The sequence below is a fragment of the Delphinapterus leucas genome, chromosome 13 (assembly GCF_059928025.1).
Source record: "Delphinapterus leucas isolate spDelLeu-1000000601 "Yukka" chromosome 13, BTC_Dleu_Yukka2, whole genome shotgun sequence".
Lineage (NCBI taxonomy): Eukaryota > Metazoa > Chordata > Mammalia > Artiodactyla > Monodontidae > Delphinapterus > Delphinapterus leucas.
The window spans coordinates 41,881,028-41,906,941 of NC_143141.1; the positions used below are offsets into that span (position 1 = coordinate 41,881,028).

At 36.5% G+C, this 25,914-nt stretch overlaps 1 protein-coding gene across 3 annotated transcripts in view; it reads right to left on the bottom strand.

The window, feature by feature from the left end:
- The window catches only part of EHBP1 (EH domain binding protein 1), a 460,296-nt gene that overhangs the window by 254,999 nt on the left and 179,383 nt on the right, over nucleotides 1–25,914 (bottom strand). For all 3 annotated transcript variants that reach the window (XM_089922339.1, XM_089922338.1, XM_022597318.3), the window contains exons 4-5: nucleotides 25,407–25,502; nucleotides 13,306–13,359 (exon numbers count right to left, since the gene is read on the bottom strand). In XM_089922339.1, the coding sequence (XP_089778465.1) occupies nucleotides 13,306–13,359; nucleotides 25,407–25,502 (150 nt within the window). The remainder of the gene's footprint in view (nucleotides 1–13,305; nucleotides 13,360–25,406; nucleotides 25,503–25,914) is intronic.

Consider the following 25,914-nt stretch of genomic DNA (forward strand, 5'->3'; position numbering starts at 1 on the left):
GCATCATCTTTAATTTCTTTCATCAGTGTCTTATAATTTTCTGCATACAGGTCTTTTGTCTCCCTAGGTAGGTTTGTTCCTAGGTATTTTATTCTTTTTGTTGCAATGGTAAATGGGAGCGTTTCCTCAATTTCTCTTTCAGATTTTTCATCATTAGTGTATAGGAATGCAAGAGATTTCTTTCCATTAATTTTGTATACTGATACTTTACCAAATTCATTGATTAGCTCTAGTAGTTTTCTAGTAGCATCTTTAGGATTCTCAATGTATAGTATCATGGCATCTGCAAACAGTGAGAGCTTTACTTCTTTTTTTCCGATTTGGATTCCTTTTATTTCTTCTTCTCTGATTGCTGTGGCTAAAACTTCCAAAACTATGTTTAATAATAGTGGTGAGAGTGGGCATCCTTGTCTTGCTCCTGATTTTAGAGGAAATGGTTTCAGTTTTTCACCAGTGAGAACAATGTTGGCTGTGGGTTTGTCATATATGGCCTTTATTAAGTTGAGGTAAGTTCCCTCTGTGTCTACTTTCTGGTGAGTTTTTATCATAAGTGGGTGTTGAATTTTGTCAAAAGTTTTTCCTGCATCTACTGAGATTATCATATGGTTTTTATCCTTCTGTTTGTTAATATGGTATATCACATTGATTGATTTGCATATATTGAAGAATCCTTGCATTCCTGGGATAAATGCCACATTAGCATGGTGTATGATCCTTTTAGTGTGCTGTTGGATTCTGTTTGCTAGTAGTCTGTTGAGGATTTTTGCATCTATGTTCATCAGTGATATTGGCCTGTAGTTTTCTTTCTTTGTGACATCTTTGTCTGGTTTTGGTATCAGGGTGATGGTGGCCTCCTAGAATGAGTTTGGGCGTGTTCCTCCCTCTGCTATATTTTGGAAGAGTTTGAGCAGGATAGGTGTAAGCTCTTCTCTAAATGTTTGACAGAATTTGCCTGTGAAGCCATCTGGTCCTGGGATTTTGTTTGAAGATTTCTGATCACAGTTTCAACTTCAGTGCTTGTGATTGGTCTGTTTATATTTTTTATTTCTTCCTGGTTCAGTCTTGGAAGGTTGTGCTTTTCTAAGAATTTGTCCATTTCTTCCAGGTTGTCCATTTTATTGGCATAGAGTTGTTTGTCGTAATCTCTCACGATTCTTTATATTTCTGCAGTGTCAGTTGTTACTTATCCTTTTTCATTTCTAATTCTATTGATTTGAGTCTTCTCCCTTCTTTTCTTGATCAGTCTGGCTAGTGGCTTATCAATTTTGTTTATCTTCCCAAAGAACCAGCTTTTAGTTTTATTGATCTTTGCTATCGTTTCCTTCATTTCTTTTTCATTTATTTCTGATCTGATCTTTATGATTTCTTTCCTTCTGCTAACTTTGGGGGTTTTTTGTTCTTCTTTCTCTAACTGCTTTAGGTGTAAGGTTAGGGTCTTTATTTCAGATGTTTCTTGTTTCTTGAGGTAGGATTGTATTGCTATAAACTTCCCTCTTAGAACTGCTTTTGCTGCATCCCATAGGTTTTGGGCTGTCGTGTCTTCATTGTCAATTGTTTCTAGGTATTTTTTGATTTCCTCTTTGATTTCTTCATTGATCTCTTGGTTATTTAGTAGCGTATTGCTTAGTCTCCATGTGTTTGTATTTTTTACAGTTTTTTTCCTGTAATTGACATCTAGTCTCATAGCATTGTCGTCGGAAAAGATATGTGATATGATTTAGATTTTCTTAAATTTACCAAGGCTTGATTTGTGACCCAAAATATGATCTATCCTGGAGAATATTCCATGAGCACTTGAGAAGAAAATGTACTCTGTTGTTTTTGGATGGAATATCCTATAAGTATCAATTAGTTCATCTTGTTTAATGTGTTATTTAAAGCTTGTGTTTCCTTATTTATTTTCATTATGGATGATCTGTCCATTGATGAAAGTGGGGTGTTAAAGTCCCCTACTATGATTGTGTTATTGTTGATTGTGTTATTGCCATAACCCTTTTATGGCTGTTAGCATTTGCCTTAAGTATTGAGGTGTTCCTATGTTGGGTGCATAAATATTTACAATTGTTATATCTTCTTGGATTGATCCCTTGATCATTATGTAGTGTCCTTGTCTCTTTTAATAGTCTTTATTTTAAAGTCTATTTTGTCTGATATGAGAGTTGCTCCTCCAGCTTTCTTTTGATTTCCATTTGCATGGAATATCTTTTTCCTTCCCCTCAATTTCAGTCTGTATGTGTCCCTAGGTCTGAAGTCGGTCTCTTGTAGACAGCATATATATTGTTTTTGTATACATTCAGCCAGTCTGTCTTTTCATTGGAGCATTTAATCCATTTACATTTAAGGTAATTATCGATATGTGTGTTCCTATTACCATTTTCTCAACTGTTTTGAGTTTGTTTTTGTAGGTGTTTTCCTTCTCTTGTGTTTCCTGCCTAGAGACGTTCCTTTAGCATTTGTTGTAAAGCTGGTTTGGTGGTGCTGAATTCTCTTAACTTTTGCTTGTCTGTAAAGGTTTTAATTTCTTCGTCAAATCTGAATGAGATCCTTGCTGGGTAGAGTAATCTTGTTTGTAGGTTTTTCCCTTTCATCACTTTAAATATGTCATGCCAGTCCCTTCTGGTTTGCAGAGTTTCCGCTGAAAGATCAGTTGTTAACCTTATGGGGAATCCCTTGTATGTTATTTGTTGCTTTTCCCTTGCTGCTTTTAATATGTTTTCTTTGTATTTAATTTTTGACAGTTTGGTTAATATGTGTCTTGACATGTTTCTCCTTGGATTTATCCTGTATGGGACTCGCTATGCTTCCTGGACTTCATTGACTATTTCCTTTCCATTGTTAAGGGAAGTTTTTAACTATAATCTCTTCAAATATTTTCTCAGATCCTTTCTTTTTCTCTTCTTCTTCTGGAATCCCTATAATTCGAATGTTGGTGCATTTAGTGTTGTCCCAGAAGTCTCTGAGACTGTCCTCAGTTCTTTTCATTCTTTTTTATTCTGCTCTGTGGTAGTTATTTCCACTATTTTATCTTCCAGGTCACTTATCCAGCTATTGATTCCTTCCAGAGAATTTTTTTATTTCATTTATTGTGTTATTCATCATTGTTTGTTTGCTCTTTAGTTCTTCTAGGTCCTAGTTAAACGTTTGTATTTTCTCCATTTTATTTCCAAGATTTTGGATCATTTTTACTATCATTACTCTGAATTCTTTTTCAGGTGGACTGCCTATTTCCTCTTCATTTGTTAGGTCTGGTGGGTTTTTACCTTGCTCCTTCATCTGCTGTGTATTTCTCTGTCTTCTTATTTTGCTTATCTTACTGTGTTTGGGGTCTCCTTTTTGCAGCTGCAGGTTCGTAGTTCCCATTGTTTTTGGTGTCTGTCCCCACTGACTAAAGTTGGTTCAGTGGGTTGTGTAGGCTTCCTGGTAGAGGGGACTAGTGCCTGTGTTCTGGTGGATGAGGCTGGATCTTGCCTTTCTGCTGGGCAGGCCCACGTCTGGTGGTGTGTTTTGGGGTGTCTGTGGACTTATTATGATTTTAGGCAGCCTCTCTGCTAATGGGTGGGGTTGTGTTCCTGTCTTGCTAGTTGTTTGGCATAGGGTGTTCAGCACTGTTGCTTGCTGGTCGTTGAGTGGAGCTGGGTCTTAGCATTGAGACGGAGATCTGTGGGAGAGCTTTCACCATTTGGTATTATGTGGGGCTGGGAGGTCTCTGGTGGACCAATGTCCTGAACTTGGCTCTCCCACCCGAGAGGCTCAGGCCTGACACCAGGCAGGAGCACCAAGACCTTGTCAGTCACATGGCTCAGAAGAAAAGGGAGAAAAAAAGAAAGAAAGAAAAATTTTTAAAAATAAAAATTAATTAATTAAATAAAATAATTAAAATTAAAATTTTTTTAAAATAACTAAATAAAAAATTAAAATAAAAACATGAAAAGTAACAAAGAGAGTAACCAAACCAATATACAAACCCAACAATAACAAGTGCTAAAAACTATACTAAGATAAACATAAAAATCAGAAACAAGTCAGTCGCACACAGGAAACCCCAAGCCTATAGTTGCTCCCAAAGTCCACTGCCTCAATTTTGCATTGATTTGTTGTCTATTCGGGTATTCCACAGGTGCAGGGTTCCTCAAGTTGATTGCAGGCATTTAATCCACTGCTCCTGAGGCTGCACAGAGAAATTTCCCTTTCTCTTCTTCGTTTGCACATCTCCTGGGGTTCAGCTTTGGTTTTGGCCCCAGCTCCGTGCGTAGGTTGCCTTCAGGCTTCTGTTCCCGACCAGAAAGGATGGGGTTAAAGCAGCGGCTGATTAGGGGGCTGTGGGTCACTCATGCCAGGAAGAGGGAGGGGTACGGCAGTTATAATTGGAATGCGGGGTGAGCCTGCGGTGGCAGAGGCCAGTGTGACATTGCAACAGCCTGAGGCGCACCGTGTGTTCTCCCATGGAAGTTCTCCCTGGATCACGGGACCCTGGCAGTGGTGGGCTGCACAGGCTCCCAGTGTTCCGGGTTAGGGGGGTGAGACGTGTGGATAGTGACCTGTGCTTGCACACAGGATTCTTCATGGCTGCAGCAGCAGCGTTAGCACTTCATGCCTGTCTCTGATGTCCGAGCTGATAGCCACGGCTCATGCCCGTCTCTGGAGCTCGTTTAGGTAGTGTTCTGCCTTCTGTGGGCAGACAGGAAAGGAATCCCCTCTCCTCGCACACCCCGAAACAATGGTCTCTTCCCTCTTAGACAGGTCCAGACTTTTCTCCGGACTCCCTCCAGCTAGCTGTGGCGCACTAGCCCCCTTCAGGCTGTGTTCACGCCGCCAACCCCAGTGCTCTCTCTGGGATCTGACCTCCGAAGCCCGAGCCTCAGCTCCCAGCCCCCACCCACCCCAGCGGGTGAGCAGACAAGCCTCTCAGGCTGGTGAGTGCTGGTCGGCACTGATCCTCTGTGCGGGAATCTCTCCGCTTTGCCCTCCGCACCCCTGTTGCTGCGCTCTCCTCTGTGGCTCTGAAGCTTCCCCCCCACCACCCCCCGTCTCTGCCAGTGAAGGGGCTTCCTAGTGTGTGGAAACCTTTCCTCCTTCATAGCTCCCTCCCCGAGGTGCAGGTCCTGTCCCTATTCTTTTGTCTGTTTTTTCTTTTTTCTTTTGCCCTACCCAGGTACGTGGGGAGTTTCTTGCATTTTGGGAAGTCTGAGGTCTTCTGCCAGCATTCAGTAGGTGTTCTGTAGGAGTTGTTCCACATGTAGATGTACTTTTGATGTATCTGTGGGGAGGAAGGTGATCTCCATGTCTTACTCTTCCACCATCTTGAAGGTCCCCCTCATGTAGTAACTTTTAATGGAGCATAATCTGTAAATATACTGAATTGCTATGCTGTATACCTGAAATTAATATAATATTGTAAATTAACTATACTTCAATTAAAAAAATAACTTTATCTTTTAGGTTTCAACTTATACATCACTTTCAATAGAAAGCTTCCCCTCATCCACCAAGACTGGGTTAGGCAATCTTTATATGTGCACATTTAACACCCTACACTTTTATTGTGGTGGTTGCCTGTTTATTTCCCTCTCAGACTGTAGGATACTTGGAGTCAGGAGCCATAGCTTTTTCAGTATTATACTCTCAATAACTAGCAAATATCTACGACATGGTATCCATTTAATCAACAGTTAGTGAATGAATAAGCAAATATGAATACCAAGACTTTAATCTGGTGAAGTTTTATATTGTTCTACTTGCTTGATCTGTAAGGTATGATTAACATTAATAAAGTTGATGAACTGGGACAAAAATCAGAAAATCTAACCAAAAAGACTACCCAATAGTATACACATGTAAGATACACATAATAGTATGAAAATAGTGCTTTGTTGCTGCTAAATAAAACTTAAATTTGTTAGCTAGGACATTTTACAAAGTAAACTACTACATGAAATAAATTGTTTAACATGCAGTAGTTTATTTACTACTTTAACACAGGGTTTCTTGCGTCACACATAGATAAATACCTCACAGTAGACTTTAGATGTTAATCCATGTAAGGTCCCTTCCTGTGTCAAGAATTTTAGAGTGTAGGATTTGAAGATGGTAACTTGCTTTCTTCTAATTCATATAATCTAATAAAATTGACAATTAACAAAAAAAATGACAGGCAAGATGAAAAGGGAAAACTAAATAAGTATTTAAGCAAATAGGTAGTTACACAAGAATTTTAGGATTTTGAGAATTGTCAGGCTCAAGGCATATATGATCATTCTTGGACATACCTTTCTTTAAGTACAACAAAAGCACCTCCATTACTTTCTTTAAAGCCAAAGGGTCACTTCAGAATAAAGGAGATGGAATTTTCCTTCAGAAACACAATCTGAGATATTTCTGAACTGAACAACACACTAAATATTTAATATAAGGAAAATGAAGGAGGAAAAAAAAGTGTATTATGTATGGACTTTCTCTGAAATTTAACCACAATGAGACTGAGCTGGCTCACAAAGCTTCATTTAACTACTAGCTATATCTAGAATACCCTACCTAATTTACACAGACAGTCACCATTCACATAATCATATACAACAGAAAGTTGACAGGATAATTAAAAGATCAGGAAAGGCTGTCTGAACTATGAGCTTCCTATTCTAAATGCAGGAGTTTAATTCTAAGGGGGTTGGGGGAAAAGCCTTGTTGCTTCTAATATTAACTTAAATATCTTCTATATGAAAACAAGAACACATAATATCACTTCTCAAGGAACAAAATAGTTAATTTCGAACCTTAGGCCTACCAGGTCAGAAAGATGATCTACAAGGAAATTAAGTTTACAAAAAATTAAAAAAACAAAACAAAACAAAAAAACCTTTTGTAGATTGATCACCTTTTCTAACATGCCAATAACTTTTAACAAGTTCCCAAACTGATGGTGTTCAAAAGTGGCCTTCGTTATTTACAGAAGAAATGATACAATATCTAAGATTAAATAATCTGGTTTAAAAAACTGTAGGAATGAAATAAAACTGGGGATGAAATAAGTTTACCAAAGTATTGAAGATTATTGAAGCTTGGAGATGGGTACATAGAGGTTTATTACTCCTTCTACATTTTTTTTCTTATGTCTTTTACATTGAAGTATAGTTAATTTACAATGTTGTGTTAGTTTCTGGTGTACAGCAAAGCGATTCAGATATATATAGATGTACATATATCTATATATATCCTTTTTCACATTCTTTTCCAGTATACTTTATTACTATAAGCTATAAGATATTGAATATAGTTCCCTATGCTATACAATAGGACTTTGTTGTTTATCTATTTTACAGATAGTAGTTTGTATCTGCTAATCCCAAACTCCTAATTTATCCCTCTCCTACCCTTTCCCCTTCGGTAACCGATGTTTTTTTTCAATGTTTGTGAGTCTGTTTCTGTTTTGTAAATATGTTCATTTATATTATTTTTTAGATTCCACATATAAGTGATATCATATGATATTTGTCTCTCTCTGACTTACTTCACTTAGTATGATAATTTCTATTATCATAGTGAGTAAATGAGATAATGTGTATATAGCATTCCACACAGTACCTGATATATAGTAAGTATCCAATAAATTTGTTACGGTAATATATTTTGGAGACTTCTGCATTTTATTGGGATATTTTATATTAAACAAAAACTTTAAATTTCACTGATTGTGGGGTTATAACAAAGTGCAAAGAAAATAAAGATATCAAAATTCCGTTTTTGAATGCTCTTTTGGAGCATGCCTTCTCAGTGTCACAACAATTTACTAAGAGACTTTCAAACAAAACCCAGACTTTACAAGAGAAAAAGACAGTCCTCTGAAATTCACTAGGTCTTCTGTATGTAATGTGGAAATATACATACAGAAAGCATGTATTAAAATGTAAAGCAGAGCACAATATTATAACATGTTATTGCTACAGGAATAGAACTGTTTCTCTAGACCAGAGTCAATTTCATCATTCACCACTGAGGGGAGCTGTAACCTAGGAAAAGGTTTATATAGCATTGCAAGGTTAAACTTTCTAGAACCTTGTAATATTGGTTTAATAAATTCTTATTAAACTATCTTTCAAATTAATTTGACAAGTATGCCTGAATTCTCTTTTGGAGACCTTACAAGAAATAATAAAGCTCATTATATCTATGTAACCGTAATAGTGGAATCCCTATCCCCCTTCCTTGCTTTTTCTCTTTAGCACTTATATATTTAACATGTATTTAACATATATTATATATTTATATTATCTAACATAGTATATATTTCCCATATATTAATTTTTATTTTCTGTCTCTCTCTCTCTCTCTCACACACACAAATGTAAACTCCATGAGGAAGAGATTTTTAATGTGTTTTATATACCACTCTATTGCCAGTACCTAGAAGAGTGCCCAGCACAAAATACATACTCAGTGAATTACCTGCTACTGAATGAATGAATGAATATGATGATGTCAAGCAAAGTGAACTGCTACTACCTGAAAAATGTAATGTCTACTTATATTGAATTTAGGTTTAAAAGAAAATTTCTAAGAACAATTCTTTAATCTTATACATGAGTATATAGAGAGATCCCATGAGAATGGCTTAGTATACATTCATAGTAGAATCCCTCTTAAATCATCTGAATGTCACAGAGAATTGGTCAATTAAAGGGAAGAATTATAAACACTGATACACAAACATTTTAATTTTGTTTAATACATATTAATGTGTTTCATTCACCAGTTTTCATGGGCTCTTCTTTGAGTATAATTTCGTTGACTGCCAATTTTCTCATAATCAACAGCCATAACGTATCATTAGTGTACTTCAATCACTTTTAAATGAAATCAATATATAAGGACAAAAGAGAAATAATCTGAATGCAAAATCCTTTCAGATTTTCATAAATTTTCCCAATTTTTTACAGCTGTATTTCCACACCAGATTTGAGAGCAGTTTTTAACAACTCACTTCTATCAACTCTTTCTAAAGCATTTTAACGGTTTTCATGAAATAACGCCTCAAATTGATATTTCACTGGCCTAGGAAACATCTAATTAAATTATATAATTACAATAACGGGTCAACAGCATTACACGAGGTCTTGTAAGGGGTCAAACTCAACTTACAACTCACCTGTGAGAGAAGTGTGCAGAAGTGTGTCAGAGAGTAGCCTACTAACCATGTTGACACATATGGGATTAAAACCAGGACGTTTTACAGACAGAATGGAAAGTATGAGGTAATCCATGTAAATTAACTAGAGACTGATCAGGAGAACCTCTACTGTAATGACATATGGATCCCTCACATAATATCTCACTGCCACTAGAGTCTACTTTTTGAATTTTTCTTCAATATAGTTGATGAATGCTAATTCCTGTCTTAAAAAGAATAAACCTTACAGGATACTGAGTTTGAATATAATCATTTATTCACTCACTCCTTCAACGACATATAGTATATTGAGTACCCAGTACACAAAAGGTACTATGTAAAAAAATTGTGATAGCTACAAATATAAGTGGAACAGAACTCTTCCCCTATTACCTTGCCAAGCAAGAGTCCTTTTAGCACCTCAGAAAACTGACCTAGGTTTTCCAGAAGAGGAAAAAGAGTTAACACACCTGGATAGGTAAAGAAAAAAAATATTCTCAAAATTCATTTTTTTCTCACCATACAGAAGTTGGTCCCAGCAGAAAAAAATTAAGTTCCTCCTGAAAACTAAAGAGGGAGACATGCCCAATTCTAGTCTATCTTCCATGTGAGAATACACCACTTTTGTTTTGTTTTAGGGTTAATTATATAAACTCATCCTTTCACATTAAATAGTTCACAATTTATGATAGTTGTCCTAATTTAAAGTATGTAAATTAGTGTGTTCTCCTTTAAGTTAATGTATTTTAAATGGTTTAGTCACAACATGTGCATTCATGCTCTTTCCCATGCATTAATAAGAGTAAAACAATTTCACCACAGTTCCTAAGTCTGGTAACTTTATACAATGTAAGTAAATAATGGATGCATTTAATACTTACCTCTTTTAAAAAATAAACATTATGCTAGTAAAATAGGTCAAATCCCATAAATGTCTCTTCAAAAACAAAACAAAAAAAAACCTGCTGTAAAAACAGGCAAAAGTCAACAATAAAATAATCATAAGAAACTCATCTAATAAACTATTTGTTATTTTCTTGCGTTAGGTTCCTAGCAATCATCATCATTATTGCTGTCACTATTATTAATAGCTAAGGAATTAATTGTGTGTTCCTCTCACATTCTGGTTAATTTTACTTCTCTTCAAATTAGGTCTTCAATACGTAGGTTCCCCTAAGTTCTGACCATCTCTTTAAAGATGGCGGGTTTTGTTTTTTTAATACCCATGGCTGAGAAGTTAGGTTTCTACTACAAAGGCTAATACGTGAAAAGTATGTTTACATGAAAAGTGAGTTGAAACCACAATTCAATTTTCTTTCTTTCATTCTTTGTTTTTTTTTCCCCCTAATCCTGGCATAGGAAATAACTATTATAGCAACAAGGAGTAGGGGGAAAGAACGGTTGTGCTAAAAAAGTTCAGAATAGGAAACCTGCAATAATACTCATAATCCATTCCAGAAATAAAAATATACAGAAAATATATATGCCAATATTGATTGTTTAAAGGAAGATATAAATTAGGGAGTTATTAATTGATCCCAAAATGACATGCCAGATAACTCTTTTAAATATTTCATTCTCCAAGAACTTGAAAATCAAAAATTTGATCTACAAAAAGATAATTTCCAAAAAAGTTTACAAAAATATTCCTATTGACTGAAACAAAGTCATGGACCTAGAAAATCCCTCTGAGATCATTTAGTAGAAACCTTTCATTTTACAGATGAAGAAATTAACTCTTAGAAAATAATCTCAAGGTCACCAGCTTTGAAGGCACATCAGGATTTATACTCAATTCTAACCAATCAAAAGCTCATGTCTTCTCTATACTATGATATGGGAAAAAGGAAAATGCATTTTTTTCATATAAGAATATGAGGAGGCAGAATGACAAGAAGGTAGAAAATCTTTCAGCTATTAAAAAGCATAATGATGGCTGGAAATCTCCACAAATGCAATGTTCTCTCCACAATGTAACTCAGAGTAAGGTCTCCAAAATCTTCTGATGACAGAGTAAAATTTAACCTCTAGTAACAGTTCAATTAAAATTTTGTTTTTATAAAGTTTTATAAACAATATGAATAGTTAAAAGTCATCTATATTATTTTTATTAGATTTTTGTGAATCTAATTTAATAATAAACACTTGGAAAGAAGAATTGCTAATGTATTTTATTTTCCATTTTCCTCCTATGGCCACTCCCTTACCTAACAGTCAGATTTCTAGCAACTTCAATCACTTGAGTAATAAATAGGCAAATGAGCAAAATAAGCTGCTGGGCTTAAATATATTTTTCATAAAAAGGATATAAATGTACACTTCGACTTGAGAAACACATACCCCAACATGGAAAGTATAATCCAAAATATACCTCTTTATCTCATGATCCATTTAAATCTCACTGTTTTAATTTTAGTATTTCTCTATAGACCTTTAAAATATTTTTATAAAATATATAACACAGAACTTAAAAATATTTTTCCTAAAATCCTATAGATTTGAATGCCTTTTGCATCCAAACCTGATCTATATCATATAGCTTTTTTTTTTTTACTTGTACCTTTCAATAACAGCTTATAACCTATTGCTCAGAAATTTAGAACTGCTGTGCCTCTATCCTAAGATTAATTAAAGGAGTAATAAGAACACCTTTCTAAACAAATATAAAGTTAGTGTTTACATACTTCTACCATTAATTACAACCCCAAATTAACTGGCTAATTCTTTAGTACATCAAATTAACAAAGATGTATAACAGAGCCGCAGGTATTGAAAACCGTAAAAAAATCCATTGGGGAGAAGCTCTTAACTTAATGAAAGCTAGATTTTTAAGGCTGTAACCAATTTCAAGAAGTGTAAGTTTGTTTGTTTTTAAAACCTCAATGCTATTCCAAGTATAGTGTTCAAACCTATCACTATAGAAAATCCAGAACTGTTAACATGTGTGAACCATAACACAATGACATTGGCTTGATATCCAGCCATCAGAACTCCTTCCACTGTGTTTGGACCTGATCTCCTTCCCAAGCTTCCCAGATCTTCATGTGTAAAAATGGCCCAGCTATTGCTGGAAAAAGTATAAGATTCCTTTCACCACTGAGATATAAAACAAAGTCAGGCACAGAAAGGAAGAATATGCTGTTATAAAGCATGTTATAAAACTGTTACAGGGCTTCCCTGGTGGCGCAGTGGTTGAGAGTCCACCTGCCGATGCAGGGGACACGGGTTCATGCCCAGTCTGGGAAGATCCCACATGCCGCAGAGTGGCTAGGCCCGTGAGCCATGGATGCTGAGCCTGCGCGTCCGGAGCCTGTTGCTCCGCAACGGGAGAGGCCACAACAGTGAGAGGCCCGCGTACCACGAAAAAAAAAAAAAAACTGTTACAAATATATTTTAGAACTTTAATAACAATCATGGTAATGATGTCAATGACAATGATAAAAGCTAATATTCATTGAAATTATTTAATCCTCACAAACCTGTAAATTGATTGCTGAGAAGTTAAGAAACTTACCACAATCACAGAGCCTATAAATGGAAGAGCTAGGGCTTGCAATTAGGTCTATCAGACTCCAGAATCCACATTCTTTCTCACTGTATCTTCATGGCCTGTCTTCCCTAATCTCCATTCAATAAACATTTATTAAACAACTACTATATGCCTGCAAGTCACCTGGGACTCCACAATATGTAAACTAATTGAAGATGATTATTAAAGTACCACTCTAGAATCCCTCAACCCAAAGAGTTAAAGCATATACTTTTTTTTAAAGATTTCTAAGATCATTCATAGTTTCATTCAACAAATGTTTCAATGAGCATTTGTTATGTGAGAAGCACCATATCAGATGCTAAACAGATAAAAAGATGAATAAGACATGATCCTTCCCTCAAGCCCCCAACAGAATACATAGACCATATACATAATTCAGCATTGAAGAGTATTTTTACGTCTATATTTTTAACAAAAATATTTACAAATAATTCTGCTACCGGCTATCATTTCATTTAAAAAATTCTAAAAGTTACAAATCACTATTTAATTTTTATAAGACAACATTTCTCCTACCACCAAAATGCTAATGTACCTTAGTAATTTATACAGTCAAAAATATGAAAGGTGACAGAATTTACGATTAGCTTACATTTTCTATGACAAATGTCCACTCTTTATCTTCAAATTCCTCTGCATGAGGATCCTGTAACAAAAGTAAAATATAAAGTTGAAATACATTTCTTAATTCAGTCAATCCAGTTAAAAAAATACAAACAGCCTTGCTCCTAGCTTTTTCCAACTTTTTAAAAAAGGAGAGGCAGAATGGCCTACTCTTAAGAAACTTCCATAACTTATCTAAATTTAAATCATTATTTTTTACTAAGAAATTCTCTATTTTACTTATGTTAATGCATATCATCATCTTCTATCATTGCATCTAAAACAATACAAAAAGAAACTGAGGGACAAATATATGATATCACTTATATGTGGAATCTAAAAAATTGGTACAAATGAACTTATTTACAAAACAGAAATAGAGTCAGAGATGTAGAAGACAAACTTATGGTTATCAAGGGGGAAGGGGGGGTGGGAGGGATACAATGGGAGATTGGAATTGACATATACACACTATATATAAAATAGATAATTAATAAGAAACTACTGTATAGCACAGGAAACTCGACTCAATACTCTGTAATGAACTACAGGGGAACAGAATCTAAAAATGAGTGGATAGAACCAACAGGAGGATGGCGGAAGAGTTAAGACACGGAGATCACCTTCCTCCCCACAGATACATCAGGAATACATCTACACGTGGAACAACTCCTACAGAACACCTACTGAATGCTGGCAGAAGACCTCAGACCTCCCAAAACGCAAGAAACTCCCCACGTACCTGGGTAGGGCAAAAAAAAAAAAGAATAAACAGAGACAAAAGAATAGGAACGGGACCTGCACCAGTGGGAGGGAGCTGTGAAGGAGGAAAAGTTTCCACACACTAGGAAGCCCCTTTGCGGGCGGAGACTGCGGGTGGCGGAGGGGGTAAGCTTCGAACATAGAGCCACGGAGGAGAGCACAACAGGGGTGCGGAGGGCAAAGCAGAGAGATTCCCGCACAGAGGATCGGGGCTTACTGGCACTCATCAGCCCGAGAGGCTTGTCTGCTCACCCGCCGGGGCGGGCGGGGCTGAGAGCTGAGGCTCCGGCTTCAGTCAGAGCGCAGGGAGAGGACTGGGGTTGGCGGTATGTACACAGCCTGCAGGGGGTTAGTGCACCCCTGCAGGGGGTTAGTGCACCATGGCTAGCCAGGAGGGAGTCCGGGGAAAAGTCTGGACCTGCCGAAGAGGCAAGAGACTTCTTCTTCCCTCTTTGTTTCCTGGTGCGCGAGGAGAGGGGATTAAGAGCGCAGCTTAAAGGAGCTCCAGAGCCAGGCGCGAGCCGCGGCTAACAGCGCGGACCCCAGAGATGGGCAAGAGATGCTAACACTGCTGCTGCCGCCGCCAAGAAGCCTGTGTGCGAGCACAGGTCACTCTCCACACCTCCCTTCCGGGGAGCCTATGCAGCCCGCCATGCCAGGGTCCCGGGATCCAGGGACAACTTCCCCGGGAGAACGCACGGCGTGCCTCAGGCTGATGCAATGTCACGCCAGCCTCTGCCACCGCAGGCTCACCCTGTACTCCGTACCCCTCCCTCCCTCCGGCCTAAGGGAGCCAGAGACACCGAAATCAATGGCTCCTTTAACCCCGTCCTGTCTGAGCGAATAACAGACGCCCTCCAGCGACCTACACGCAGAGGCGGGGCCAAATCCAAAGCTGAGCAGCTGTGCAAACAAAGAAAAGAAAGGGAAATCTCTCCCAGCAGCCTCAGGAGCAGCGGATTAAATCTCCACAATCAACTTGATGCACCCTGCACCTGCAGAATACCTGAATAGACAACGAATCATCCCAAATTGAGGAGGAGGACTTTGAGAGCAAGATTTATTATTTTTTCCCCTTTTCCTCTTTTTGTTAGTGTGTATGTGTATGGTTCTGTGTGAGATTCTGTGTGTATAGCTTTGCTTTCACCATTTGTCCTAGGGTTCTATCCGTCCGTTATTTTTTTTACTTTTTAAAAAAAATTTTTTCTTAGTAATTATTTTTTTAATAACTTTATTTTATCTTACTTTATTTTCTTTCATCCTCTTTCTTTCCTTCTTTCTACTTTTTCTACCTTTTATTCTGAGCCGTGGGGATGAAAGGCTCCTGGTGCTGCAGCAAGGAGTCAGTGCTGTGCCACTGAGGTGGGAGAAACAACTTCAGGACGCTAGTCCACAAGAGACCTCCCAGGTCCACGTACTATCAAACGGCAAAAATCTCCCAGAGATCTCCATCTCAACACCAACACCCAGCTTCTCTCAACAACCAGCAAGCTACAGTGCTGGACACCCTATGCCAAACAACTAGCAAGACAGGAACACAACCCCACCCATTAGCAGAGAGGCTGCCTAAAATCATAATAAGTCCACAGACACCCCAAAACACACCACCAGACGTGGACCTACCCACCAGAAAGGCAAGATCCAGCCTCATCCACCAGAACACAGGCACTAGTCCCCTCCACCAGCAAGCCTACACAAACCACTGAACCAACTTTAGTCACTGGGGACAGACACCAAAACCAATGGGAACTACGAGCCTGCAGCCTGCAAAAAGGAGACCCCAAACACAGTAAGATAAGCAAAATGAGAAGACAGAAAAACACACAGCAGATGAAGGAGCAAGATAAAAACCCACCAGACCTAACAAATGAAGAGGAAATAGGCAGTCTACCTGAAAAAGAATTCAGAATAATGATAGTAAAAATGATCCAAAATCTTGGAAATAGAATAGAGAAAATGCAAGAAACATTTAACAAGGACCTAGAAGAACTAAAGATGAAACAAGCAATGATGAACAACACAATAAATGAAATTAAAAATACTCTAGAAGGGATCAATAGCAGAATAACTGAGGCAGAAGAACGGATAAGTGACCTGGAAGATAAAATACTGGAAATAACTACTGCAGAGCAGAATAAAGAAAAAAGAATGAAAAGAACTGAGGACAGTCTCAGAGACCTCTGGGACAACATTACACGCACCAACATTCAAATTATAGGGGTTCCAGAAGAAGAAGAGAAAAAGAAAAGGACGGAGAAAATATTTGAAGAGATTATAGTTGAAAACTTCCCTAATATGGGAAAGGAAATAGTTACTCAAGTCCAGGAAGCACAGAGAGTCCCATACAGGATAAATCCAAGGAGAAACACGCCAAGACACATATTAATCAAACTGTCAAAAATTAAATACAAAGAAAACGTATTAAAAGCAGCAAGGGAAAAACAACAAATAACACACAAGGGACTCCCCATAAGGTTAACTGCTGATCTTTCAGCAGAAACTCTGCAAGCCAGAAGGGACTGGCAGGACATATTTAAAGTGATGAAGGAGAAAAACCTACAAACAAGATTACTCTACCCAGCAAGGATCTCATTCAGACTTGATGGAGAAATTAAAACCTTTACAGACAAGCAAAAGCTGAGAGAGTTCAGCACCACCAAACCAGCTTTACAACAAATGCTAAAGGATCTCCTCTAGGCAAGAAACACAAGAGAAGGAAAAGACCTATAATAACAAACCCAAAACAATTAAGAAAATGGGAATAGGAACATACATATCGATAATTACCTTAAATGTAAATGGATTAAATGCTCCCACCAAAAGACATAGACTGATGAATGGATACAAAAACAAGACCCATAAATATGCTGTCTACAAGAGACCCACTTCAGACCTAGAGACACATACAGACTGAAAGTGAGGGGATGGAAAAAGATATTCCATGCAAATGGAAACCAAAAGAAAGCTGGAGTAGCAATTCTCATATCAGACAAAATAGACTTTAAAATAAAGCCTATTAGAAGAGACAAAGAAGGACACTACATAATGATCAACGGATCGACCCAAGAAGAAGATATAACAATTGTAAATATTTATGCACCCAACATAGGAGCACCTCAATACATAAGGCAAATACTAACAGCCATAAAAGGGGAAACTGACAGTAACACATTCATAATAGGGACTTTAACACCCCACTTTCACCAATGGACAGATCATCCAAAGTGAAAATAAATAAGGAAACACAAGCTTTAAATGATACATTAAACAAGATGGACTTAATTGATATTTATAGGACATTCCATCCAAAAACAACAGAACACACATTTTTCTCAAGTGCTCATGGAATATTCTCCAGGATAGATCATATCTTGGGTCACAAAACAAGCCTTGGTAAATTTAAGAAAATTGAAATTGTATCAAGTATCTTTTCCGACCACAACGCTATGAGACTAGATATCAATTACAGGAAAAGATCTGTAAAAAATACAAACACATGGAGGCTAAACAATACACTACTTAATAACGAAGTGATCACTGAAGAAATCAAAGAGGAAATCAAAAAATACCTAGAAACAAGTGACAATGGAGACACGACGACCCAAAACCTATGGGATGCAGCAAAAGCAGTTCTAAGAGGGAAGTTTATAGCAATACAATCCTACCTTAAGAAACAGGAAGCATCTCGAATAAACAACCTAACCTTGCACCTAAAGCAATTAGAGAAAAAAGAACAAAAAACCCCCAAAGTTAGCAGAAGGAAAGAAATCATAAAGATCAGATCAGAAATAAATGAAAAAGAAATGAAGGAAACGATACCAAGGATCAATAAAACTAAAAGCTGGCTCTTTGAGAAGATAAGCAAAATTGATAAACCATTAGCCAGACTGATCAAGAAAAAGAGGGAGAAGACTCAAATCAATAGAATTAGAGGATAAGTAACAACTGACACTGCAGAAATACAAAAGATCATGAGAGATTACTACAAGCAACTCTATGCCAATAAAATGGAAACCTGGAAGAAATGGACAAATTCTTAGAAATGCACAACCTGCCAAGACTGAATCAGGAAGAAACAGAAAATATGAACAGACCAATCACAAGCACTGAAATTGAAACTGTGATGAAAAATCTTCCAACAAACAAAAGCCCAGGACCAGATGGCTTCACAGGCGAATTCTGTCAAACATTTAGAGAAGAGCTAACACCTATCCTGCTCAAACTCTTGCAAAATATAGCAGAGGGAAGAACACGCCCAAACTCATTCTAGGAGGCCACCATCACCCTGATACCAAAACCAGACAAAGATGTCACAAAGAAAGAAAACTACAGGCCAATATCACTGATGAACATAGATGCAAAAATCCTCAACAAAATTCTAGCAAACAGAATCCAACAGCACATTAAAAGGATCATACACCATGATCAAGTGGGGTTTATCCTGGGAATGCAAGGATTCTTCAATATATGCAAATCAATCAATGTGATACACCATATTAACAAATTGAAGGATAAAAACCATATGATCACCTCCATAGATGCAGAAAAAGCTTCTGAGAAAATTCAACACCCATTTATGATAAAAACCCTTCAGAAAGTAGGCATAGAGGGAACTTTCCTCAACATAATAAAGCCCATATATGACAAACCCACAGCCAACATCGTCCTCAATGGTGAAAAACTGAAAGCATTTCCACTAAGATCTGGAACAAGACAAGGTTGCCCACTCTCACCACTCTTATTCAACATAGTTTTGGAAGTTTTAGCCACAGCAATCAGAGAAGAAAAGGAAATAAAAGGAATCCAAATCAGAAAAGAAGAAGTAAAGCTCTCACTGTTTGCAGATGACATTATACTATACATAGAGAATCCTAAAGATGCTACCAGAAAACTACTAGGGCTAATCAATGAATTGGTAAAGTAGCAGGATACAAAATTAATGCACAGAAATCTCTGGCATTCCTATACACTAATGATGAAAAATCTGAAAGTGAAATCAAGAAAACACTCCCATTTACCATTGCAACAAAAATAATAAAATATCTAGGAATAAACCTACCTAAGGAGACAAAAGACCTGTATGCAGAAAATTATAAGACACTGATGAAAGAAATTAAAGATGATACAAATAGATGGAGAGATATACCATGTTCTTGGATTGGAAGAATCAACACTGTGAAAATGACTCTACTACCCAAAGCAATCTACAGATTCAATGCAATCCCTATCTAACTACCACTGGCATTTTTCATAGAACTAGAACAAAAAATTTCACAGTTTGTATGGAAACACAAAAGATCCCGAATAGCCAATGCAATCTTGAGAACGAAAAACGGAGCTGGACGAATCAGGCTCCCTGACTTCAGACTATACTACAAAGCTACAGTAATCAAGACATTATGGTACTGGCACAAAAACAGAAATATAGATCAATGGAACAGGATAGAAAGCCCAGAGATAAACCTACACACATATGGTCACCTTATCTTTGATAAAGGAGGCAGGAATGTACAGTGGAGAAAGGACAGCCTCTTCAATAAGTGGTGCTGGGAAAACTGCACAGGTACATGTAAAAGTATGAGATTAGATCACTCCCCAACACCATACACAAAAATAAGCTCAAAATGGATTAAAGACCTAAATGTAAGGCCAGACACTATCAAACTCTTAGAGGAAAACATAGGCAGAACACTCTATGACATAAATCACAGCAAGATCCTTTTTGACCCACCTCCTAGAGAAATGGAAATAAAAACAAAAGTAAACAAATGGGACCTAATGAAACTTCAAAGCTTTTGCACAGCAAAGGAAACCATAAACAAGACCAAAAGACAACCCTCAGAATGGGAGAAAATATTTGCAAATGAAGCAACAGACAAAGGATTAATCTCCAAAATTTACAAGCAGCTCATGCAGCTCAATAACAAAAAACAAACAACGCAATCCAAAAATGGGCAGAAGACCTAAATAGACATTTCTCCAAAGAAGATATACAGACTGCAAACAAACACATGAAAGAATGCTCAACATCATTAATCATTAGAGAAATGCAAATCAAAACTACAATGAGATATCATCTCACACCGGTCAGAATGGCCATAATCAAAAAATCTAGAAACAATAAATGCTGGAGAGGGTGTGGAGAAAAGGGAACACTCTTGTACTGCTGGTGGGAATGTGAATTGGTACAGCCACTATGGAGAACAGTATGGAGGTTCCTTAAAAAACTACAAATAGAACTACCATATGACCCAGCAATCCCACTACTGGGCATATACCCTGAGAAAACCGTAATTCAAAAAGAGTCATGTACCGAAATGTTCATTGCAGCTCTATTTACAATAGACAGGAGATGGAAACAACCTAAGTGTCCATCATCGGATGAATGGATAAAGAAGATGTGGCACATATATACAATGGAATATTATCAGCCATAAAAAGAAACGAAATTGAGTTATTTGTAGTGAGGTGGATGGACCTAGAGTCTGTCATACAGAGTGAAGTAAGTCAGAAAGAGAAAGACAAATACAGTATGCTAACACATGTGTATGGAATCTAAGAAAAAAAACTGTCATGAAGAACCTAGGGGTAAGATAGGAATAAAGACACAGACCTACTAGAGAATGGACTTGAGGATATGTGGAGGGGGAAGGGTAAGCTGGGCCAAAGTGAGAGAGTGGCATGGACATATATACACTACCAAATGTAAAATAGATAGCTAGTGGGAAGCAGTCGCATAGCACAGGGAGATCAGCTCGGTGCTTTGTGACCTCCTATAGGGGTGGGATAGGGAGGCTGGGAGGGAGGGAGACTCAAGAGGGAAGAGATATGGGAACATATGTATATATATAACTGATTGACTTTGTTATAAAGCAGAAACTAACACACCATTGTAAAGCAATTATACTCCAATAAAGATGTAAAAAAAAAACCAACAGGAAATTGATTTAGCCTCTCTTAGATTAATTTGGACATTAAAAAACTGTTCACCAAGGGTTGGGAAATCAGAAAGTAAAATGTGGAAAATGTGCTTACTTTTTGTACAGGGACTGCTGTTGTACTCTGATATCTGCTCTTCCCTTCTTATATAGTAAAAGAATCCCCTATTTTTAAGCTGGGCACAGGGCCCTCCAAAATATTTCTCAGTTAGGACTGACTATGTTACTAAATTCTGGCCAAATCCATGTCAAGGGAAGAGTCTTTGAAGTGTCAGAGAGAAGTCCCTTCTTCCCCCTTTCGTCCTTCCTGCTGACTGGAATGTGAATATGATAGCTTGAACTCAAGCAGCCATCTTGGGCCATGAGGTGGGAGCCACAGGTTGAGGATGTGGAGCAAGAAGATAGAAGGAGCCTGGGTTCCAGATGATTGTGGAGCTGCCACACCAGTCCTGATTACTTATCTCAAAACATTGTTTATATAAGAAAAATAAACTTCTATCTTGTTTAAGCTAAACAAAAAAAAAAGAGTGGATATATGTATATGTATAACTGATTCACTTTGCTGTACAGCAGAAACTAACACAACATTGTATATCAACTATACTCCAATAAAAATTAAAAAAAAAAAAGAAGCCCAGGTTCAGATAACTTAGTGAGTGAACTAAACAAAAAAAAAAGAGTGGATATATGTATATGTATAACTGATTCACTTTGCTGTACAGCAGAAACTAACACAACATTGTATATCAACTATACTCCAATAAAAATTAAAAAAAAAAAGAAGCCCAGGTTCAGATAACTTAGTGAGTGAACTATTAAGAAGCACTTTATTAAGATATTAAATGCCCATATGAAACTCTGCCCTCATTTCTATACCTCTAAGTATTTTAAACTCAAAGTATCACTTGAGGCAAGGTTTTCTTGGTGCAGAGGTTATATAAACATCCGGAATTTCAAAGTACCGCAAAGGACTTCATAATCTACACAAAATGGCAAGTTGGATGTTGATACCCCCATCCACCCTCCACCACCAGAAACCTGAGAAAGGGTAACAGATCCCACACCAAATGCAGCTTTTTTCTATATGAGGCATACTTTTGCAAGGATTTTACAAATATTTATTAGCTACTTATTATACAAGGAATTGTAGAGGTGTTATATGGATTCAAATATAGTTGTCCTTGCCTTCGAAGACAAACAACTAATGTAAATACATATATGATGAATGAACTACATGGTTTTACTAAAGATTAGAAGACAATACATTTCTTAGAGGAATGAACAATAAAAGCTTGATGAGTGAGGAAGCATTTGGACTAGGTGGGATTGTACAGAATTTCCACAGATATTAGAATAAGTAAAGGTAAAACGCAATAGATTATAAGACAGCCAGGTCTGTCTGGCTTTTAGCCCTGTTGTTGGTTCAGTTTTATCTCTGCGTCCCCAGGACCTAAAAAAGTACCTGGCACACAGTGGTTTCTCAAGAATACTTGATGAATGAATTAATGAATATATATCTTACAAATTAACAAATATTGAACAGTAACTTATATATGATATACATTAATTCTCAAAGCTGATGAAACGTTTTTTAGAAACAGAGATGATATATTACCCTTAAAAGAATAATTTTAATGGGACCAAGGGACATATCTGATAGGGCAAAGTCACTAAAAAGATGTAAAGGAGCAACAATAATGTTCATTTTGGACTATGTACATAATTAACTAATTATATTATTGACTAAACAAAAACATTTGTAGTAAAAATTGCTTCTAGCTTGAATCAACTGTCTTCTTTATATCCTACTCTCTACCCTCTAGTGTCTCTTTTACTACCATTGCACTAAAGAGAAAAATTGAAAATGGCTTAAAGAGCTGTTTTCCTTCTCAAAACCCTAAAATAGGCTCTTTTTTTTCATTTACTAGCAATAGCTATTTTCAATCTAATTCAAATTTCAAAATCAAGCATGCAGGCTAAAGAAATTAATTTCTGGTTAAGTCAGAGAAAAATGAAATACATTGATAACTTTTTTAAAAAGTACGTTGTCTATGAGCACAACTCTGAATACCATACCTAGGACAAAAAGGATTCAGAGCAGTCCTTTCCTATTTACAAGTTTCAGGATTAAGTAAATTGTGAGACTTTAAGTAAAAGGAAGGGGGAAATATGAAAGAGTTTTCCACTTGAATATTTTAAATGCAAGATCAAAAAAAAATTACCATGAAAGAACGAAAAATTATTTTGTTTTACTTTTCTGCTTTTCTATGGAACTCTGGGAAGACATAGAGTCAGGAAGATAAAGTTATTTATCTAAGTATTTATTTAAGTATTTTAAATGGTCACAAGTTTGCCTCCATAGCACAACTGAAGAGAAATATGTGTAATACAGCAAAATGGGGAGGAAGGGGTATTTGGGTTTTTTCCCTACAGACTAACACTTAAAGACATAAGAGTTCAGTGATAGGATATGCTGAACATTCTCATCAGCACTTGAAAACTACACTCACCTCCTAATCCTCCAAGTAACACATTTCAACAGCCACTTTCAACTCAGAATCACTCAGTGCATATCCTTTGCCCAAACACATGGCTGTCAGCCATTTATTGGCTCTCTTCTAACCCCTTGTTCTCTATCATCATTTTTTTTTAAAGTTGTGTAACTATGTCCATTCACTTGCTTTACCAGTATAAACAGACTGAATCAAAAACACACAAGAGATTACTTAAAAGTCTTCCTCAAGCATGTCAGAGATTTTGCTGTTGTAATCTATATTCAGAATGGTTTGTATTACAGAACAGCCCATACAATGTAAAACAAAATCAAAAACAAACAAACAACCACCACCCCAGGGCTAAATCACAGTGTGACTGGGCAAGTTACCTTCTTCTTTAGTCTCAGTTTCCTTATCAGTACAATGGGAATAATTACAGAAGAATTAAATGAAATAGTACTCTAAAGTACTAAGAATTAAATGAAATAGTACTCTAAAGGTCTTGTTAACTACCAATCTTACTATATCATTTCATTAGCAGAGGTATGGTTAAGGGGGGTTTAATAATAGGCTTTGAGGACAGCTGACTAAAGGGTAATAGGATGGTTCTGATCTTTCCTGAAAAAAAAAGGAAGAGCAGCTACAGTCTCATCCCTTATTTCTCCCTGGGCAAACAAATCAAGTATTGTGTATACATGATAAGCATAATCAAGTAAGTTATAATAACAATAATATCAAAACTATAAAGGATCCAATAACAATATCAAAACTATAAAATATACATAAAGTGTTAAGAATCTCTGATAAAACAGAGTATCTATGAAACAGAGCGTTTAAAAGTAGTGTCCCATTCATGGGTTAGTACATCAACATTCATCATACTGTTTTGTTCTACTGATCCCTGCAGTAGTTCCAGAACATATGAATTAATATACTGGATTACAAAATCAAAAGTATTTTTTTACACAGTGATTTCACACTCTAAGCCATATAACTTTGCTCAACTTAGATTTTATATCCTAAAGTATTTTACTGGATTTTCACAAACTTTATGTTTGTGCTTAATGAGATGTCTTCCTTCATTCTGTCCTTCTGCAAAAGTAACGTCAACACAATTGGAAGGATTCAAAGAAGAAATAAAGCATTTGTTTCCTAACTGCACCACTTTCAAGAAGGCTGAAACTGAGACATATTGGTCTCCACCTTTTTTTTTTGAGCAGGTAAGGAATTGGTTAGGAAAGTAAATATTCTAGTGCATAACTGTCATATGTGTGAGGACTATTTTATAATGTTAAGAAATAAGGAAAACTTTCAAGAAAAAACATATATAAAAAGAGTTAGCTATATGCACAGCTATGATTTTGGGCCTGCACTTGGAATTTACTATCAGAATTTTTATTTTAAGCTATAGTATTTATAAAATATTAACATTTATAAAATATTTATCAAAAATCAATTTTAAACTTATCTTCTTATATTAACATCAACAAAATATTTATCATATACTAATTTAAAAACCTATCTTGTTATTAGTCAAACAAGGCTAACAAAATGAGGGTCAGGACTAAGAATTCCACAAACCTCAGCTTTCCACAGAAAAAGCACTTTAAAGTTCCCTGTGGGGAGAATGTAAGAAGTAGTAAAAGAAGTATTCCAACTGATCTTAATTGGAATAAGTTCAAAAAGACTCCAAAATTATTTGGACTTTATAGACCATGAAACACCCTGATAGCCTTACATTGTTATAAATTGCTATATCTCTAAAAATAACGCACATTAAGGTCCTTACTGCACATTAAGGACCCAAATGTATAGAACAATGAATATTGAAATATTCCATCATTTAGAACTATGATTATATAATAAATCCTATAACTTATAAAACTGGAACTTACCTTAAAAAGTGTCACAGTGATTTCAATGTTTTCAGGAACAGGCCACACTACAACACCACGGTATGGATTTTTTATTCCAGGCTGCCAGCTATGAGCCTACCAGAATAAAAATAATGGCTTCAATTTGAAGTACAGGAAATGCAATGTTAATAATTTACAAAAATATATTGACCCTATTTAACTATCCATTAGATCTCCCTAAAACAAAAATGATTAGTCAAATAAAACTTTTCAAGCATTAAACTTGGGCTATGACGGTTATATCACATGGTAGCTACAGATTACTATCTGTAAACAAACCTTTACCCTCTCCCACGCACACATACACACACACACACACACACACACACACACACGAAGATGCAAAAATGAGGTGCCTCATATTTTCAAAAGCTATTTAGGATTGAATAAAAACCTTATTAGGAGAAACATTTTTAAAATTACTTTGTGATTTAGGAACTTAAGGGCAAATTCATTCTTTAAAAGGAAAAATTAATTGTATAGTCTG